General features: G+C 39.5%; 1 protein-coding gene across 1 annotated transcript in view; it reads right to left on the reverse strand.

The window, feature by feature from the left end:
• The window catches only part of Map4k5 (mitogen-activated protein kinase kinase kinase kinase 5), a 91895-nt gene that overhangs the window by 38698 nt on the left and 30832 nt on the right, over positions 1-22365 (reverse strand). The window contains exons 3-12 of the mRNA XM_050153533.1: positions 15007-15097; positions 14496-14560; positions 13301-13356; positions 10157-10204; positions 10028-10070; positions 9209-9281; positions 5232-5363; positions 2862-2924; positions 1071-1152; positions 123-239 (exon numbers count right to left, since the gene is read on the reverse strand). Coding sequence (XP_050009490.1) covers positions 123-239; positions 1071-1152; positions 2862-2924; positions 5232-5363; positions 9209-9281; positions 10028-10070; positions 10157-10204; positions 13301-13356; positions 14496-14560; positions 15007-15097 — 770 coding nt within the window. The remainder of the gene's footprint in view (positions 1-122; positions 240-1070; positions 1153-2861; positions 2925-5231; positions 5364-9208; positions 9282-10027; positions 10071-10156; positions 10205-13300; positions 13357-14495; positions 14561-15006; positions 15098-22365) is intronic.

Here is a 22365-nt window from a genome sequence, read left to right on the forward strand (position 1 = left end):
TGAGCTCCAGGCCAACAGGGATTGCGTGATACCTTGCCCATAAAGACAAAAAACAAAGTAACTGAAATAATAGAACACACTCTAAAGCCATCAGAAACCTCAGGCAGTTCTGAAGCACCCACCTCGAAGTCGTCGTCGTCTCCTTCCGTGTAGTGCGCGTGGTGGTCTGGGTTGTTCACCTTGTCCAACAGCTCAACTGCCAGGGCCCGAGACAGACCCGACTGCCCAACAAAGGTGTGCTGAGGAGAGCCGAACAGACAAATGTCACAGATGTGCCTTCACCTCTACGGCTTATAAAAAGAATGCTATTTGTGATTCTTAAGTCAGTAACTTGTAAGACAAGGTAATCATGGCGCCTGCATGGAGTCAAGGAGAAGGCAGCAGCGGGAACATCAATCAGCGAGCCTATGACCATACATAACTCAAACACTTGTGCTAGGAGATTAGACGGGAACCATTTCTCTATGTCAAGTAGTTTAATCCATGTTGGGCTGTAAAATTTAGACAGCTAAGTGATGTGCTCATCTATATACACTGGTATGCAAACGAATACTGTGGGATGTTTCACAACAGTAAAAAAGGCATGTTTTTTGTATATTTGCATTCATTCAGCTAAATTATAAAGCTTCTTACGTTGTACTCATTCATTTCTCATACAAAGGTATTTTACATATACATGTAAAGCACATTACAAATTTGCATAATAAATTAAGAAAAGCAACCAATTTTAAATGATAGTATTTTGGAGACTTTTCTGAGGCTGAGGTCATCAAACTGTAGTCTCAGGGCAAAATCTGGTGCACTGCCTACTTTGGTAAATAAGTCTTCATGGGTGTTAAGACTATACCACATATGTACTGTCTAGGTTACAATGGCAGAAATGAAGAATTGTGACCAATCTGACGGAAACTGTGCAGTCCACAAAGGTAGAAATACTTAGCATCTGATCCCTTATAGAAAGTTTGCTGATCCTTGCTCAACAGATTAACATTTTTACAACATATGCTTTCCTTTAGGGACCCATCTCATTCCTACATGACTGAGTAACCCTCCGTGACCCAATGACTTACGGTCAGAAGCCTTTCAGCAGTTGGTCTTTTCTTAGGGTTCTTAGTTAGCGCTATTTTGACAAAATTATGGAATGTCGATGACCTTCAAATAAAGAGAGAGCATAAAAATATTTCACTATTTCACTAGTATGAGTTTTCTGCTGTTACTATACAAAGCTAACAAAGGAACAGTTAGAAAGTTAGAAACAGCGTTCCCCCCCTCAGACCTCTTAATTCTATACAGGTTAAAAAACTAAACACAAAACACAGCATGCTCCTTGGACACAAGTGTAGCCATTTTGTCTTTTAAGTAATAGGAAGTTGAACAGCAATAGTATTAGACAAGCTCCAAACATCACACTACAGATCAGAAGTGGGCAGATGCATGAAGAACTTAATCATTCCAGGTGCTGTTAAAAGCCCATGTCCTTTTCTTATTGCCCAATTTATGGAGCATTAAAATATTTTTTCTATGCTAAAAGTTAGATTACATGGAGGGTAGAGAGATTATTATGAGACAATTTAAGTTCTAAAAGAATTTTTGAAATTCATAAGGAAAGGGCAAAGAAAAATGAGTGATTTTAGCAACTGAAAGGATCCCCTGCTATCTGCATTGATGAAGCAGGGAGAACCCTATTTTCATTGCTAGTGACAAACAGGTTTCTTTCTGCCACTGTTAAGATTCCCCTAGGGGAGAATGGCAAAGAACCAGGGAAGTTGCCATAGTAACCAGCAAAGACAACACACAGCACATCTCATCAGGAGCAATGCAATCACTGCTTTGCCCAGGGCGGTTTGTGAGAGCCACTCAAGAACACAGTCTGAGGGACTGTAGGGGACCTCTAACGCTAGCCACTTCTCTGGAATCTGAGCACGAATTTCATGCTGATACATACTATTTGCTGTTCTGGATTATTAAGGCATTCTTGTCACAAAGTCTTCCAGTTCAATGACTAGAGCACCAAGTACTAGAGGTCACCACAGGGTGACCTGCCTTTCACTCCTGCCATCACCTGCTCCTGACTACAACTGCACCCACACAGGTTATAACTCAGGTCAGAGTCTACCGGGGGAGGGGAGACTAGAGTCTGAAATCTCACAATACAGACTGTCTCATCAGAAAAATAAATGGACATGTACATTTGGAGGCTCACAGGCCTTCTAGACATCCACATACCTATACAAGAACTGTGTGTGAGATATTACATTTTTATTTGCTGGTTTATTTTATATGCTTATCAATTTCTATCACCAAAATTTTCAATTTTTACCATCTAATACTTATGAGCTATAACGATAGTTGTAAAAGGAAGAGGAGGTGGAGATGAAGTAGCTCCTCGAACATGCGGAAGGAAGGACTAAACCAGAAGGACTAATTTTAAGCATCATCATAGTATCTGGGAAACTTTGTCAAATACCACAGTCCAGGAAAGACAATATGTAATTAAAAAATATAAAAAATACAAGGCAATAAAAGTGAATTTTTTCTTCACATATTCATTTCAAACCCCTTCCCTCACACACTGTCTTTACTCAGGACACCAGCACATTAGAAAAGTGGCTGTATGTCAACAGCAAAGATGACTGGGAAATAAACTCAGCTCCTCACGCATGCTCAGACGCACAACCATGCAGCCCTGGGTAAGCTGCTACAGACGTACAGCAGTGCAGCCCTGGGTAAACTCCTCACCCACATTCACAGATGTGCAGCCATGCAGCCCTGAGTGAGCTGCTCAAAGCTCTGGTTTTGTCCTCTATAACACAAGGGAACTGACTGCTAAATTCTCCAAGGCTCTATAATCTTTAACTCACCATTTTGTTTTGTCCTTTAGTTTTGGAGGCTGAAAATTACTTTTTGACATTAAGAAGAGAGCCCTGAAATAAAAATTTCAGTTAAGGGCAATATTATGATACTTTCATCATTGCACTTGACAGTCAGAGTGAATTCTGTTATAAATCTGTACAGGACGACCTCATGGGAGGGTACTGAGGACTGCTCAGGGCAGGGATGCTGCATACTTTGTTTTCTGATGACACTGGGGTCATATCCTGGGTGTGGCACAAGCCACACCAGCACTTCTGCTGAGCTGTGCCCACACTCCTTGTCTGTATTTTGGATAGGTTATGGAATACTCCCACTAGCTTGAAAAGGGATCTTTAAAGGTCAAACAAGCCCTTATTCATAAGACAAAGCCATAAAATGTCAAAGTTTCATTACCACAAATTATCGACATAACTAATATTATAATGTAGGTATATTTATATAATCTTCTTTAAGTTTGTAACACAGCAATGACAAGTTATTTTAGCATTAACTTATAGGTTTAAACAAAGGCTGGCATCTACAACTATTCTGGCAAGTTATATCCATTTCCTGATGCATCCTTTATTTGGACAATAAATTCTCATACTGTCTATCCACAAGCTGCCTACAATTCTGTGAATTCACCTTCAATCTATTTTTCTATAAAGAGGACTTAAAGAATTTTTAAAATGTTATATTTCAGCATTTGCTACAAAGAAATCCCAATCTTTTTATTGAACATAGCAAAGACATTCTCTTTATAAAAATGAAGTAATTTAATAAAAAACTGAAAGTGGGGAAAAAGCGATGTTCTTACTATTGAACATAATATATATATATATATATATATTTTAAAAGGCTTTTATCCAAATGCTTATATTATTAGGTAATATTATGTTTGCTGTTTTCACTACTAAACAACTCTCCAGGTCCAAACAAAACAGCTGGGCCAACTGCTAAATAACTTGCTTAATAGTGTACAAAGATACTTAGATTTATCCCCCCAGTTAATCACAAACGGATAACTCTTAGCATTTTTTCCCTTTAAGGTCTTTTTTTACTTTTGATTGTACTTATTTCATGTGACAGGAGCATGACTGAGGACAATTTGTGGGAGTTGGTTCCCTCTTTCTACTACGTGGGGCCTGGAGTCAAACTCAGATTTCCCGTGTATGATTTCCTGGTGTTACCACCTAAACCCTTGTACACTATAAAGCACAGACGGAGTTGTCTTCTAGACTGCTCATGTCCAGTGTGTACAAAGCCATGCTGATAAAGATGAGTATCATTCTAGTCTATGGTGGATATTCGTTCACTCTGTAGGCCTTTAGTGTCCCATGTGGTTCTTTAGTAGCTGGTACTTGTTCGTAAACTATTTGTGGTTGTTTGAATAAAAATGACCCCATACGCTCGCATATTTGCACGGTTAATCCTTATCTGGAAAGGGCTAGGAACTGTGGCCTTAGGAGGAGGGAGCGGAGCAGAGCGGGCTTTGTCCCTGTCAGGCCCAGTGGCTCTGTCTGCTGCCTGTGGATCAGGATGTAAACTCTGATCGACTGCTCTGGCACCACACCTGCTGCCCCTCCCTCTGAAACTGCAAGCCCCCCATTAAAAGCTTTCTTTTATAAGGGCTGCTTTGGTTATGGTGTCTCTTCACAGCAAAACAGTATCTGAGACACTAAGCTTGCACAGTCTTTGAATAGCTCCCAATGTAGTATATGGTAATCTGTGGCCAATCATATATTAGGAGGACATTCCACCATTTTAGTGATGTTTACGTTGTTTAAAGTTTAGCTCAATATATCCTTTCCTTCAAAATATACATATATAAAAAATCTTTTCATGAGTGTTCATTTTCTTTTTCTAAAAGAGAATCCATCTTAAAGCATAAACAACTATTACACTAAGCCTAGATACTTCATTATTCCTTCAACAAAGTAAATGAAATTAAAGTAAGAGAGAATTTAACAGCGTTTTCTATCATTTACTTATAAATTCATATAGGTCAAAAGAGAAACAAGATGAACTGATGGAGAAATTAAAATGAAGACCAAAAAAGACAACAATAACTGGTACTTCCTAGTTTGATTATTGGGGCAAATTTGCATAATGAAAAAATTTTAAACAAGATAGACACCCACTCTACTGTTCTGTTGGTTTAGGAGCAGCTATACAACTAGGAGAGAGAAAGAAAGAGGGTTTGCCTCTGCATGTATGTGCAGACTGTGTGCATGTGTGCTCACCCCTGAGCAGGTTATATGACATTACATCTGAGTCCCTTATAGTACTTTTACTATTGTGACACATTTGAAAACAAGCTTATACTACAAAGGAATCAGTATTTTATCTCCCCAAAGTGTTGTAACTAATGAAAACACCTCATTGGATGAAGATCAAACATAGGCGGCTGAAGCTCTCCAAGCTCGATGGCTGTTATTCCGACTGCCCAGATATCACAGAGTTGGTTGTAGCCACCATTCTTTTCCACCGCTGCCACTTCTGGGGCCATCCTAGAGGGAATCAGTGAGCTTTTAGAAATGACACAGAACACACGACTTTTTGTTATACTCACATGGTATAGGAGGTCCTTCCTTCTATATGTTGTTTGTATTGGTTAATGAATAAAGAAGCTGCCTTGGCCTAATAGGGTAGAACTTAGGTAGGCAGAGAAGACAGAACTGAATTCTGGGAGGAAGAAAGCAGAGTCAGGAGAAGCCATGGATCCTCCACCTGAGACGGACACTGGTTAGAATCTCTCCCAGTAAGCCATTGCCACATGGAGATATACAGATTAATAGAAATGGGTTAAATTAAGATGTAAGAATTAGCCAATAAGAAACTAGAGCTAATGGGCCAAGCAGTGTTTTATTGAATACAATTTCTGTGTGGTTATTTCAGTGTAAGCTAGCCGGGTGGCTGAGATGAACAATGGATGGAAAGAGAGGGAAGAAGAACCTTACCACCCGGCTCCTCACCCCATTTCTAAACTCATTATTTGGGGGCCAGAGAAATAGCTCAGTGTTAAGAAACACTGGTTACTTTTGCCAAAAACCTTGGTTCGGGGTTTCTAGCACACACATGGTGGCTCACAAACACCCATAACTCCAGCTCCAGAGGATTTGATCCTTTTAGGCCTCTGTGGGCACACATGTGGTGAACATACATATATACAGGCAAAATACCCAAACATAATAAAAATAACTCTAAAAATAAAAAATAAGCAAAACTCACTATTTAAAAATCTCAACTTCCTATTCTGAATACCCGTTGCTTTAGTCAGTGCTGGTGAAATCGTAAGACTACTAAACACCTTGTGCGGGTCAAAGAAAAGTTCCCAAAGGAGGTGGGACTTGGAGAATGAGCTACGAGGAAGCAGAGGTGAGGAGTCTGCACATTACCAAGGAAACTTGGCAAATGCAGGAAGATATGGAGGGCAAGCAACGACTGGAAAACAGAGGGGACAGCAGATGCCCTGTGACTCTTACCTTGAGAAGGGTCATACATGGCTTGTCACTGTTGGGACTTGGGGCACATATGGTAACAAGCACTCTCTTGTCTAAACACATCACTAATCTTTATTTTACAAAAGTATAACTCTGATCTGAATGGAAAAAAAAAAAAAAACCTCACAACTGAGGGCTTAGAGAAGTGGTTCTCAGCCTTCCAAACGTTGTGACCCTTTAATACAGTTCCTCATGCTGTGACAACCCCAAACTGTACAATTATTTTTGCTGCTGTGTCAGAACTGTAATTTACTATTGTTATGAATTACGATGTAAATATCCGATATGCTGGATATCTGATGTGTAACTCTAAAGGGTGCTGAGACCCAGAGGCTGGGAACCACTGGCTTAGAAGGTCTGGAAGTACTTGGAAAACAGACTGCGAAGCTAGGGGCTACAAGTGAGCAACCTACTTCTATACAGGAATTTACTTGTGAAAATGATGGGGACCCACTGACTTAATTATGGAGGCAACAATATAAAACTCACACCAACACAAAACCCAGCATGAGAAGAGGTGAATGAAATCAGGAATGCGGAGGAGCTTTGGGATGGCTGGAAAATTCAGGGTATGGTAGCAGACACATGTAACTACAGGCCCTGGGAGGCTGAAACAGGAGTTATCTTGAGATGGGACAGCCTCAGCTACACAAAGGATCATTTCTCAATATCCACCCCCCCCCCCACAAAGAAATATCTCAAATAGCATCCAAGGTCATAAGGGGGAGCTGACACTGCCCAGGAGAAACATTCTCTTTTTATCTTCATTTTCAAATTTATTAATTTATAGTTATATTGACTATCCACAAGTTACTATTCTTTTAAGTGCATAAAACATTACAATCTACCTTTGTTGAGATGCATATGATACCTCAACTTAAATGTGGAATACAGTACATGCGTTCTAAAGTGAGGACATAAATATCTACACTCAACTCTCTTCACTTTCTCGCTGTGCCGGAGACTGAACCAGGGCCTGAGTGGTCACTAAGAGCTCTGCTGCTGAGCTACACTACCAGCCATTCAAAATGCAAACATTAGAGACGCTAACACGAAAATGTGTTACTGTATGCAAGAGCTACAGACACGGTCGTGGGCACAGGACAAAGGAGAACAAAAGAATACCACTGAGTCAGATGACTAAAGGCCAGTTTGAGTCTCAGAAGGGACAGAGCTGGGGCCTGGAAACAGCAAATACATTTCAATTCCTCCATCTGCTGGAGTGAGACTGTGTAGCTCACTGGATTCCTTGATTCCTAAATTCTGTCCACTTTGAGGTGTTGCTAACAACTCACCTTCAACACCATCGCTTTTCGTACCATCACGCTCTCCCCAGAACTGACAAGTGATACTCCCTCAGCTTATTTGAGCCACATTTTCTAAAATTATTCTGAGAAAGCACTTTGCATACAGAAATGCATGAGCCTCTGATAGATTACCACCAGCAAAAGCACCGAGACTAGACACACACACCACTCAGAGGTTCCTTAAAGCCGCAAAGCCAGGTCACTCTCCCAACACGGTGATAGACTTAGGGATGGGGAGCGCACTTACTGGTTCCAAGTATTTCCAATCTGACTGAAAAGAAAGTCACTTATGAGCTTACCGAGGGAAACATTTTCCATCGTTTATGATTTGTTAGGTGTTATTATAACCGCTGTTGGTAGATAAAGCTTTAAACTGTTAGTGATGGGAGCAATCTTTTCCTTTAAAGTTTGGCGCCAACAAAAACTCACATCTTTTCCTCTCTCTGCTGTCCCCTGCCTTCCTTTTTTCTAAGATATGGTCTCAAATTCCTAGGTTGATCTCAAACTCGCTTTTAGCTAAGGATGACCTTAATTTCTGATTTTCCTGCACTTTCAAGCACAGAAAAAAAAAATGTGTGCCTCCACTCCCAGCTTATGTGGTGTTGGAGATCATGCACACTGGGGAATTACCCCACCAAACGAGCTACATCTCCAACCCATAACTCATTCGTTTTTACTTTTTTTTTTTTGGACAGGGTCTCACTGTGTAATCCTGGCTGGCTTGGGACTCACTAGTAGTGCACACTGGCCTCAAACTCTGCCTTCTATGAGCATGTGCCACCATGCCGAGCCTGGTTTTTACTTTTATACTTAACTTTCCTCTAAAAGAGCAGCCACTGCTCTTAATCACCGAGCCATCTCTTCAGCCCTCACATACAGTTTATTTTGGCACTTTAAATTATTTTCAAAATAATAAATTATCCAAACACCATATTCTGACAAACTCAACTCATAACACAAACTCTGAATGTCACCTGCTATAGCATTCACCATTAAAATTTTAAATATTAAGGGATTTTGTTATTTCTTTTTTATTTTGAGTCAGGGTGTCATACTAAAGCTTATGTTACCTGCAAATTCACAGTAATCCTCTTGCCTCAGCCTCCCTAATGCTGAGATTACAGGCATGGTCCACATGCCAAGGCTCACATTAGCACTTACTATGAGGTCTTCTGTTAACCTCAACTATTTGTCAACAAGGAAGGCAGTGTTTCAGAGAGATGACTGCGGTAGTCACAGGTAGGATACTCGTTCATGTGGGGCTGCTGGACACGAGTGTAGGATATGTGGGTTTTAGTCCTTGACTAAACATAAAATTGGAAAGGTACTAGAAGTCTTTCTTTTGAAAACTCCACTCTGTGTAGGCCTTTGCCATGGGGAGAACTGGATGCTGTAAGAACCTAAGCCCCTAACCCAATCAACGTTAGGAAAGAATCGTGGAGCATGCAAGGCTCTTGGCCTTTGATGGTTGCTTGTAGTACCAAGGATTAAGGCTGAGCACAAACTGTAAAGAAATGACTAGAAGGACAGTCACAGCAGTCTCACCAGTAAGGGGTGCCAATGAAAGACTTTCTCTTCGCAATGGTCGCGGTTATTTTTGCAGCCACACCGAAATCAGCTGCAAGGGAAAAAACACAGCAGAAAACTGGGTAGGGCCTTTTTTTTTTTAATTTTTTTTTTTAAAAATACAACCAGCATTTCACATTGGCAGAGTCATCAATATTTTACGTATTAATGTGTATAAATTTAGTACCAGATCAGTTCATAACATACTCGATTTAAAAGAAAATTTGCCAAAATTTTACTAGAATTTAATTTATTAAATTAAAGTACTAGAATACTTTATTAAATTATTTTAATTACAAGTACACTGAAATTAACTTGGGAAAAAGTGACAAAACTGAAAACACGAGAAAACATACAAAACATACACCTGAATTCCTTTCATCCTAAAACAGTAGAAGGTTATTAATTTGTTGGTACTTTTTAGAATTTTTTCTATGTATATAAAATTTTATAGTTGTTATTAAACATGGTAATAAAAATTAAATACATTATTTAGTTCATTTTTGCCATTTAATAAATCAGATTTGCTCAGATTTCCATTAATATTAATGACATGATGAAAAATATTTCACGGGCTTACATTTTTCTACCATAAGTAATATGATTAATAGCTTTATGAATATGGTTTTTTTATGTATAAGATTAATTTCCTTGAGTAGAATTTTACTCCTTCAGGAATAAAATCAGTATATCACAGGGAGTGATCATTATGATTATATATATAAAAATTAAACCTATTCAAACTTAAATATCATTTAATATTTTTGGTAAAAAATTTAAGAATTCAAAATAACATACCTAATTTTACATCACCATGGTCTGTTAATAAGATATTTGCACCCTAAAACAAAAGCACAAATACTATTAAACTAGCATCATAAAATTTCTTTCAAAGCTCAGCAATGTAAATATATTAGATGAACTTACTTTGATATCTCTATGCATTTTGCCTTTAGTATGCAAATAGGCAAGACCCTGAAGGTAAAAAAGAATATGCGTTAGCAAGACAGTATCAAATGTCGACCTCAATTATGGAATAAGAAAAACCAGACAGCCTTTTCCAGGGGTAAGGGGTTCTTTTAACTAGTTAACAGGATTGTAATGTAACTCACTTTCCGGTAAAATTGGAAATGTTTTACCAAAGCAGCAATGTCACAATTAAGACAAAGAACATGCGATCACGCCCCAAAGAGTTCTCCTGTTGTGCTCTTTGTAACTTCTCATCCCATCAGCACTGCTTGTCTCTACACCAGGCTCCAAAGCTATCTGGCCATTCTTCCTGCTTTGCCTTTCCACAGGGATTCCAGAATCAGCGCGCCAATTTCACTGTTGCTCCCACGTCCCCAGACAGACAGGTCAGCATGTAAGCTAGACTGGCCTCAAACTCAGGATTTTCCTGCACCAGGATCCTCGCTGAGATCACAGGCATGGGCCACCATGCCTGACAGGCTTGCTCATTTCTTTAACAACAAAAAAGGGTTCAACTGGAATTGGGGTTCTGCCTGGGGAGAACTGATATCTTCTGAGCATTAAGCTCCTATCCCATGGGACAGCACAGTTATCTGCTCAGTTAGGCCTTTAATTCTCTCAGCTATTGTGTGGTTTTAGTACACAGTGTTTATGTTCTTCTGCTGTATTTATCCATGAGAATGTCATATCCCTTACGCCACTGTACGTAGTTTCCTCATTAAACTTTAATTCCTAATTCTGAAATCCACTTGACTTTTGAAAAGCCACCAGAAGCGTGCCAGTGTTGGTTCAGCTAACTTGTCGGCTCTAGTGGCCCCCTGTAGCCTCCCTCAATGGAAATGATTATGCAGCCTTGGGAATGAAGAGCTCTGCTTGCTATTTTCAAAACTAGATTCCTTTTTATTTCATTCCTATTTCTTTTCACACTATGAGAAGCCTGGACTACAACGCTGGAGTGGACATCTCTGTCTTGTTCTATCAGGAGAAAGGAAGACCTGACCACAGCATTTTCATAGAGACTCTGCACTGAGTTAACCAAATTCCTTTCAAATGTGCCATGCCTGGATGTTTACATTTTATTTTTTTAAGTCAATTTCCAAAGCAGCCGTTTTCCTTCCAGTTTTTCCTACATTTTGAGTGTTGGCTGGGCCGCTCCTCCTCTCTCTCTTTTCTCTATTCTAAAGCGTCCCACCCCCTCCCGCTATCCCATTTTACCTTCATATATACAATGTTCTCCTCCCCTGCCTCCAAAGCCCTTCACTCTCAGGGCTCCTTCCCAGTTTCCTGGTCTCTTTAGAGGCCATACCCACATAAACACATATATAAAGACCAGAAGCTAGGGCCCACATACAAAAGAGAAACATGCAGTATTTGTCTTTCTGTATGCTCAGAAAGTTATTTGGAATAAGCGCTGGATCTCATTAAATGTTCCTGCTGACCATGCAGCTTTCTCTAGTTTATTCAGGGTCATTTACTGTAAATGAACACTACTTTCTAGGACCATCCACTTTTTATATAATATCTGCTTTTACATCTTGTTGGATTACCTTGGGAACTTATTTAAATGGCTTTTGTGTATGTTGTTGTATGTTTTATGGCATAACTGCCTTTAAGTGATTTGTGGAATTTCAAATCTTGTATCTGTCCACCTTCCCATTCTTTTTTTAAATGATTTATTTTTATTTTATGTGCATTTGTGTTTTGCCTGCATGTATGTTTATGTGAGGGTACCAAATGACTTGGAGCTGGAGTCTAGACAGTTCTGAGCTACCATGTGGATGCTGGAGGAACTCTTAAAGAGCAACAGTGCTCTTAACCACTGAGCTATCTCTCTAGCCCCTGCCTTCCAACTCTTGATCCACATGAAACTATCATCACTTATTTTACTTAGACATGATATAGCTGTTATAATACAATAATTAGCTCTGTTGTAAAATCTTTTAAATATAAACTATTTTTTTACATTTTTAAAAATATATTTATCTACATGGTTACCATGGATAACAACATAGTAGTCACTTCTTTGACCACAAATATATTTTAATTTTGTACAGAGAATTTTCCTACATTCTGAATGGATATCTTAAAGGAGATGAACAACATGATCACTAATTTTTGCAATGAGTCATTTTTCAGAGGACTGAAATCAAATTTAGGAATGCCACAGGTGCTCTACCTCTAGTGCATGTAGTGGGAGCTGCGGGCTGTGTTCCTGCCACCCAGCTCCCGGCCACCTGACTAGCTTATGCCCCAAAATAACAACACACAAACTGTATTCATATAAACACTGCTTGGTCCATTTCTATTAATGTGTGTAGCACCACGAGGTGCACTTACCAGGAACATTCTAGCCTACATCCATCCTTGGTCGGAGCTTCATCGCGTCTGCCTCAGAGAGCAGAGCTATGGCGTCTGAGCTCACTTCCCCTTCCTCCCAGCATCCTGTTCTCTTTACTCCACCCACCTATGTTCTAACCTATCAGGCCAAGCAGTTTCTTTATTAATTAACCAATGACCTTCCTCCATCAAGTACAGACACACTTTATGGTATTAAAGCTCTCACAGGCTCTGAAGTAAGCAGAGGCATGCTTTATTTTACTTTTTCGCAAAGGCATGTTTCTAATTTGTTAATGAAACTTAGGAAAGCGAGTTCTGCTAACAATGACCTGGATTAATGACACACAGAAGTAAGATATGGCAGAAGCCACCATGCTTCTGTGGGAGCATCCTGTTCACAGCCAGAAAGCTTGGGGTGAAGTCATCAACTGACAGGTCCACAGACTCATTCAGGGTAAACAATTCATAGGTATAATTTTCCTTATGTGGTAGCAACCCGTGCCACTGAAGTCCACTACCACAGATGACCATCAGTATCAAAAAATAAAATAAATGCGATAATTGAGCTTCTCAATGGCTGTTTGAATAAATTCTTGTACATCATTCATGGAAAAGTTAGTAGCTTTACAAAATTAAAACAAGGAAACTGGATTGGGATATTATTATTACTATTTTAGCTCTTTAGATTTTGGGCAAACCACCATTCACAATTAATAAGTATGAAACAGCTGCCTTTCTAAAAAGCTACTTAAGCAAATACATTACCTGCAACGTCTCTCTGCATACATAAGCTATTTGCAATTCAGAAAATGGTCCAGTAACTGGAAAGAAAGAACAAAAAAACTCATTGTCACTGGATGCTAATGTTAAACAGTCTAGCTGCAAAACAATGAAGCAGCGTACAACTTCTGCTTGCGTCACTGGGTGACTCCTCCTCTGACTACAAAGCAGACAGCATCTGTGTAAGGAATGAAGCACTGAGTATTTAAAGTCTATTTTGAAAATAAGAGGTTTATTCCCTGACAACTCCGGACAGTGAAAACGTACAGTGCCCTTATGTGCAAAGCTTATCACAAGGGCCCCAGTGAAGCCAAGGCTGGAGGCTAAACACGGTCTCAGAAACGGGCAACAATAGGGCTTGCCCGTATGTGAATTACATGTCTAGAGGCACAGAGCAACGTGCTGGGACTGATGAGTATCACACATTTTTAGAGATTGAGGTACTCTTTCTAGTATAATTAATTCTTCACACATCTCTCAGAAGAATAGTGAGACTTGATCCAGTATCTTACTGAAGAGTCAAACGTAACCAGATTATTTCTGGAAAGCAGACCTTTCTCTGATATGAAATATAAAATCCTTTTGCAACTATCCAGTCAGGGGCTTCCGATCAGTGCTCTTCAGTGTGTGAGAAGAAATCTGGTGTTCTGCCTGCTGATGGTGAGATCCAAACTAGAACTGACCAGAAGTCTCTGCACAGAGGGTAACTCACTGGTTGCTGGCTGGCTTCATCTACTTGGAATTACAAAGTTTGATTTTTATACACTGATGAAGTAGTAATGCAAGAAGTGATGCCATTTTACTAACAGCATCTGACTGACACATGTGCACACACACATATCCTTCTTAAATCAAGTCTCACTACATAGCCCAGGCTTGCCTGGAACTCACTTCTCTCTATGTGGATCAGGTTGGCCTTGAACTCAGAGATCTGCCTATGTGCAGACAATTTTTTTAACTGTGCTTTTTTAGTATACTACTTAAAGGAATAATATTCCTTAAGTTCAAGTTAACTAAGAAAAATGATAACCAGGTTTTAATTTTGCATGTGTCTGGGGAAAGAAAGAATAATGTTAGAGAGTAAATCTATACAAATCATTCCCCTTGCTAACTAGAAATGACAAACAACAACCATAAAAGCCAAGGTAGAGCTTAAGATGTAAAACTGTATTAACAGTACCATGATAAATATCTTGAAGGGATCCGCCACCGCAGTATTCCATGCAAATCCACAGTTTTTCCCTACTACAATGAGAGAGAAAGAAAATTACACCAGCCTGTAATTCTCAACTACTGATGTCCACAAGTTCAGCCCCACAGCCTCACTCTCAGCACACTGGGGTCAGGATGCTCTGTGGAAGGCAACAGGAGCCACCAGAGCAATCCTTCCTCAACACACACCAGAGCACATCAGTTTCAGCTTTGTGTCAATCTGAAAAAGGTTAGGACATGATCTGTTTTCTGTTATCATTGTTCATAATGATCCATTAAGGCTGCCAGACAAGGCAGGGCCTCAGGAACAGAGGTGCTAGTGTGAGCACAGCAGGCAGATGGCAGTGCGCCCTACTGGATTTAGAATTCTGGACAATGTTTTCAGCATGCACAGCGAAGGCCTTGACACAGAGGGAGAGAGACGGGAAAGAAAGAGACTATGAAAACTAGATCAAGAGATGGCACTTCTGGATTTTTACCTGAGATAGCTCCCAAAGTAGGCTACGATGTTGCAATGCTTACATTCTTTAACCATATATATTTCTTGTTGAATCAAAGAAAAATCATCACCTGAAAAACAAAGTAAGTTGGTCACCATGTTACTCCAAATATGACGAAATGTGAGAAGACTATTTTGCAGCTGTTGGAAGGAATACTCTGTAGATACCTGTCATGCCCATTAGATCTGTGGTATAGTTTACGTTTTTTATCTGTACGTTATATACATTATGTAACCTCATGCATGCTAGGCTGCTCCCACCACTGAGCATCATCCATCTCTTGGTTAACATTTCTGTGGTGTTCTACACGTTTAATGAACGTGCAATAATGAAGTCACCCACTACTTTGATTTGAGCAGAGTGAGAATTTGTGTGCATGCCTTTGAAGTTCAGAGATCAATGTTGGGTGTCTTCCTCTGTCTCTTTCCACTTTCCTTTTTTTTTTTTTAAAGACCGGGTTTCTCGATGGCTTTGGAGCCTGTCCTGGAACTAGCTCTTGTAAATGAGGCTGGTCTCGAACTTGCAGAGATCCACCTGCCTCTGCCTCCCGAGTGCTGGGATTAAAGGTGTGTGCCATCATCGCCCGGCTTCCACTTTCTTTTTTAAACACGTTTCTTTCTGAACCTGAAGCTTGCTGACTAACAAGGTGAGTTTGCCCATGACTCCCAGGGGTATCTCCTTCCTCCAGTACTGGGGTACAGGCACACTACCAGCAACAGCTTCTTTTATGTGGATGCTAGGGCTTCAAACTCAGGTACCCACTCTAGGATGACAAGCTATTTACCCACTGAGCCTACCTCCAGCCTCAGAGTCACCACTACTATTGTATGAACTTCAGTGTCCCAATATGTACAACAGTGTTTGTTTTATGTCGTTGGGTCCAACACTCACACTCAATAATATCTATTTATGATCATATCTTCAAGCTGGACTGTTCCTTTGTTACTATAACATGAACTTCTTTATCTCTTTTGACTAATTTTAGTTGGCTTTGACAAACATGAGAACAGCTACTTTTATTTGCTTTCAGAGTCCAACTGCTTGGCACATCTACACTTTCAGTTCATGTGCATCTTTTCCAGGGAGGTGAGTTTCTTGTGGACAGCCACCAGTTGGTTCTTGCTTTCTAGTCTGTTCATCCAGCCTGCACCTTTACTTTCTCTCTTTAAAATCACTCACAACAGTAGGTTTCCTTAGGGCACTCTCATGAGCCTATTGTGGCACTTTATTCATGTTTGTTCCCACGTTACCATCTCTTGTTCCCCCACCATGTTCACTGGCTCCTTCCTCTTCCCAAATATCACCCCTTTGTTTTCATTTCACACACACACACACACACACACACACACACACACACACACACACCTATCTCTGTTAAATCTAGATTTTACATATGACAGAATACATGTGACTTTTATATTTCTAGGTTTGGCTTAACTTTGCTTAACAGAATCAGTGCTTGTATTTTTTTTTAATTACATTTGAGTGTATGTATGTGTATGAGTACACCTGCACACATGTGGAGATGAGAAGACAACATTGTGGAGTCAGGTTCTCTCCTTCCACCATGTTGGCTCCAGAGACTGAACTCAGATCATCAGGCTTGGCGACAAGTGTGTTAAACCATCTCCTGGTCCTGGTTCAGTGTTAAATGTCTAGTTCTTTAACCTAATTGGTTAGGCTTATTCTTAGTTTGGCTTTCCCTAATTTCTTTCTCAGCATGCTCACTGCTGGTTCATAGGAAAGGCAGTGGTCTGTATACTGGGGTATACAGGATGCAGGATGCAGGCTACTTCTACTCCTGTAGAAGTGGATTTTAAGTTGTGTTCTCAAGTTGAGTTTCATCCTATTCAGGCCATTTTAAGGATGAGATTGGTTAGCTGAGAACCACAGAACTCGTTATCTCTGGTTTCAGCAACCTTCTCCTTTCCACCTGTGTATTTGCAAGGGCTCTGACTTTAGCACTCTCTATAATTCCAGTCTTTCTTATAGCCAGTTTGTTCTCGGACTATTGCATTTATGCTGAAAACACCTTTAAGGACCCTACTAGCCCTCTACTAGCTGACCCCAGCTCTTCTAAGATGATGCTTCTCCCTTCAGCATGAGCTATTGCCTGCACCAAGTCATCTGGCTGCTGAAGGTACCTGGGTGGACAACAGGCAGAGGCAGCACTTATCTACAACCTGGCAGGAGACCAACTTTAGTCCACTGAAAATTTCAAGTATGAAAAATGTGTCTGTTTTTAGTTATTAGCAGAGTCAATAACTCTGCTATATACAGAATCTGGATATATAGACACTCTAGAATCTAGAACTCTGGAATTTAGAATCAAAAGCTATGAGCTACTCTGGCTACAGTTCTTCTCTGATGTACTCTGAAAACCACAGGACTGAGTAAGTCCTGATAGGGAAATGGAGAACTCCTCCAGATAAGCTTTTGCTGATAAGGGCAGCTGCTGGCCACACCAAAGTGGAACAGAGAGCACAGGGAGCCACGGATATCACGTGATTGTAATCCTGATCTCGTTCAGCTTTGGAGACCCCCAGAAAAAGCGTGACCCGTGTCAGCCAAGAAGGGAGCTCATCAGGAGTCAAAGGGGGATAGACACTCTGCATACTACATGACAGACACTGGGACCAGTCCTCATTTGAATAACTAAATGACTAAAAGCCAAGACTGGCTTAAATCCTTTTGAATAAATTAACATATTTCATTATTTCCATAAGGTGTTTATTAAGGAAAGCAAGACTTTCTACTTCTCATTTCATCAAGTATTTCTGATTTATGCTTGTAAGATCTACTGTGTATATATTTTGTTGTTCACAGGTTAAAATTATTAACATGATGCTTCTGAATTACACAGAAAGAGCTACTACAGCATCTCCCTCCTATAGAGCCATCAATAATGGAGCTATCTATCACTTTTTAATAAACTTTCTGTGTTTTAGTCTGTATTATTGTAGCAACATTAATGTAAATATTTTGTCACTATAGAGAAATAGAAAATTAAAATTGCCATAAATTTACTTCCATTTCTTAAAGTATGTAATTATGAGGTTCCTCCTATCACATCCATGAATGGGACTTTTATGCCATAGTCTAGCAAGACTATTTTCAGCCAGTAATAAAATGAGCACTGTTAACGTCATTACAACTCACTTCAAAAACTCCCAAACTGGAAAGGAACAAATGAGTCAAAATGAATTAAAGACCTAAACATAACTCATAACTCCTTAAAAAAATCCTAGTAAAACACAACAATGGATTTAGCAATTTGCTCGGTATGACATCAAAAGCATAGTTAATCAAAGTGAAAAAAATACAAGAATACAATTAAATTTTAAAAATTCACATTTATCAAAGGACACAATCAACAGACTAAGAAGCAGCCAGCCCGTGGAATGGAAAAATGATATGTGAAAATGATGTATCTGATAAGGGGTTAATATGCATAACTTATAAAAAGCTCCAATAACTCAACAACTACCAATCAAATAACTTCATCAAGCAACAGGCAACAAAATTAACATTTATCCAATGATAACAAATATTAATAGCCATACGAAAATATGTAACAACATTAATCAGAGAAACACAACTGAAAACCACAAAAAATATCACCTAAGTTCACAAAGATGGGCTGGGTTTGTTTTTTTTAAGGAACAGTAGGGATATAGAGAAGATGGAACTCTTGTGCCCACTGCTGAGATCATAAAATGTTGCAGTTACTACAGAAAACAGTAAGGTAGCTCCTTAAAAATTTAAAATAAGAACTATTATATGATCTACTTATATAGTAACCAACTTCTAAGTATACATCCAAAGAGTACAACTGAAGTCTCAAAAAGATACATGCATGCCCATGGTCATGGCAATACACAATGAAGTATAAATGTATGTACACACACACACACACACACACACACACACACACACACACACACACGACTTTAGCTTGTACCAAGCTGATATAAACCAACGAGGACAAGCAGAAAGAACTCTGAACTGCTGAGCTCTGTCCTTTATCCCTTTAGGGTGCAAAAATTTGAACCCAAGTTTCCATGCTTGCATGGAAAATGGTCTTAACTGCTGAGCCATCTCTCCTGCCCTTAAATAAAATTTCTGATGTTCATTTGTGCCCTGAAATGTATTATTATTACTATTAACATTCTCCTAGTTCAGAACTGAACTATCCAAACAATGAAGAGGGCTACAAATATTTTATAGTATAGAGTTTTAAAAATGGAACCTGTGGGCCAAGACATGTCTCAGTAGTTAGGAGGGCATGCTGCTCTTCCAGAGGACTGGAGCTGTTAAAGTACCTGCAGCTCCAGCTCCAGGGGGTCTAATGCAGTCTGTCATCCTTGGGCACTGGCACATACACATAGAAGAGATTAATTTTGTATTGAAACTACGGGCCTAGGAAGATAGCTCAGCAAATAAGAGTATTTGCTGCACAAGTGTAAAGACCCAGGTTCTCGTAAGGACCTGGGCTCCCAGAACCCACATAAAAAAGCAGATGTGGTCATGCACATGCTTTAACCACAGTGCTGGGGTGGAGGGCAGAGACAAGCGGGCTGGAGGTTTTTGGCTGCCAGCTTAGCTCCAGGCTCAGTAAGAGACCCTGTCTCAAGGGAATAAAGGACAGAGTGAGGACAGGCACCTCCATGTCACACACACACACACACACACACACACACACACACACACACACGAAAAAATAAAACTGCATCCTAAAAAGAAAAGATAAAACTGTTTAGTTTTTCTTAAAGGTCATTAAACTTTGAAATAGAGTTTCAAAACACAAGAATGTAGCACTGAACGAGGACAGCTGATGGTTTGTTCTAGCCCCATCTGTAGTAAGGAGACCGCTTGTTCATTTCTCAGCCGCCCAGACTCCAAAAATAATCACACAGTAACTATATTAATTATATCACTGACTGGCCCATTAGCTCTAACTTCTTATTGGCTAACTCTTACATATTAGTTTAACTCATTTCTATTAGTCTGTGTATTGCCATGTGGCTGTAGCTTGCCAGATAAAGTTCAGTATAGCATCTGTCTCTAGGGGCGGCTCCATGGCTTCTTTCTGACTCCACCTCCTTTCTCCCAGCATTCAGCTTAGTTTTCCCCATCTAACTAAGTTCTACCTTGCTATAGGCCAAGTCAGTTTCTTTATTCATCAACTAATAAAAGCAACACATAGACAGAGGACCTCCCATACCATTTCCCCTTTACTGTTTAAACAAAAAGGAAGGCTTTAATTTTAACATAGTAAAATTACATATAACAAAACAGGTATCAAGCAAGAATTACAGTTACAATATTTATATCTACTTTATCTTTTATCATAACTAAGGAAAACTATTAACTACTCATTCTTCAACCCCATCAAAGTCTCCAGAAGAATATAGTATTACCTAAGTAAAAACGAAGTACATTGTAAACAACTTCCAAAACTCTAGAAATGACAGAGACATCTCGCTGCCTGGACAGTCACCCAAAGTTCTTCTGTACCATTGGGGCATCCACCTTCAGCCTACAGGCTCATAGTGTCTGACAGACTTTTCCATGAAGCAGGAAATTTCAAATATAGTTCTCCCTATATTGGAAGTTTGTCAGTTATTTTCTTCTATGTCCTGCAGAATGTCTAGCAGTTTCTTTCATGAAGCAGGAACCCTGAAGGACTGTTTTACCTTTAGGCAAGTTTAGCAGTCATTTTTCTGTGAGTACTGCATGTCCAATTAGCACAGCATATCATCAAGGAGTCCAGGCAAGAGCAGTTTCCTGCCCAAATGGCTAGCAAACTCCATCAGGAGCTTCTCTCTGATGGCCATCTTCCTCTTGAAGTAACTGATGCTGCCAGGAGCATATGTGTCTCACTGTCAGGAAGTCTTAACCTCTTAAAACATTTTAAATGCCATATTCTGTAGTCTTTGAAAGGTTTGAAGAATGCCTATCCATCTGATACACATCTCCATATATCTAGAAAATCTAACTAACATGACCACAAGCTTGACTATTATAGATGATTATCTATTAACCTGCATTTTTAATTATATATTAAAATTTTAAATGGGGTGCACAAACACAATGCCTTAATCAAGAGCAGAAACACATATACACAGTATAACAAAATTGACTTTAAATCTGTATCAATATACCAAGATCCATACCAATGCAAAGTATCCATATCTATAACATATCCCCCTTTAAATGTAAACAAACATTTATAAACAATATTTAGGAATATGGGCATAGTTCTCTTCATACAGCTTCCTGCTTTTTGTTGACCAAAATAATTTTTGGGGGGTGTTCACAGCAACCTTTCAGGAGGTCTTGGTCCATCAAACTACACTAGTCTAGAAAAATCCCACAGGTTCTCATCTTCTGTGGCAACAAAAGCAGAACCTCTTTTCCAAAGCAACAAATTCTTAGACCCAAATTTGGAAGTCACGATACCTTTAGAACATATATGCTGGTTTAGCTTAGCAGCCCATACAATGAAATGTCTCTCTGTACTTCCTTCCTTCACAGACAAAAAATTTAAAGAAAACACAACAGTATATATAATTCAGACTCTCTGTGAATTTTCCATCTTTACACGGCTTATTATTGTTTTTTACTCCTTTTAATCAATGACTTCTGTTCTGTCTCTTTAACGACTTTATCTTTTTTTAAACCATCTACTTCTTTTTATAACTGTCTATATTTTTCTTCTCTCTCCCAAGCCTACGTACATTTATCCAACACCATGACCCATTTAGAGGTCTCTTCCATCTGAATTTGTCTTTATTGTATATTTATAATTATTTTCTGACCAGGACTGCTTCTTAAAATGCTAACTGCATCTTAAAAACCTAAGCTGTGGCAGTGCTAGAGCAAATACAGCCCAGCCTACCTGCTCTGCCCAGTCCAGCATGGTGGATCTGTTTGCTGCCTCTGAGAGCCATGTACATTGCCCCATTTTCAGGCACACAGCAGGTCTATGTTGATATTAAGCAAGCTGTAGCAGTCTGCTCACAAACCCCACTCAAATGATCCGTAGCTGGACCTCCTGAAAGAGTAGGAGCCATTTGTGCTGGTAAACCAGGAAGCCACCATTTCTTAAAAGAAGCCATGCAGTTTTTACTGTGTACCATAGTGCCTTGCTCATTGCAAGTCCATCTTTAAAAAAATTTTTTGTGGCTACCAAGAACTGTGTTAATCTGTTCTTTTGTGTCTAGAGTTCCTTTTTAAGCTCTCAGGTTTTAAGTGGATTTTAATTGGCCATGTTGGTGTACTAATTTGTTTTAAAAGTTAAAATCTTCCTTTTTATTTAAACAGAAAAGGGGAGGT

Source organism: Alexandromys fortis, unplaced genomic scaffold (genome assembly GCF_014885135.2).
Source record: "Alexandromys fortis isolate MF-2015 unplaced genomic scaffold, M_Fortis_MF-2015_v1.1 scaffold_82, whole genome shotgun sequence".
Classification (NCBI taxonomy): Eukaryota; Metazoa; Chordata; class Mammalia; order Rodentia; family Cricetidae; genus Alexandromys; species Alexandromys fortis.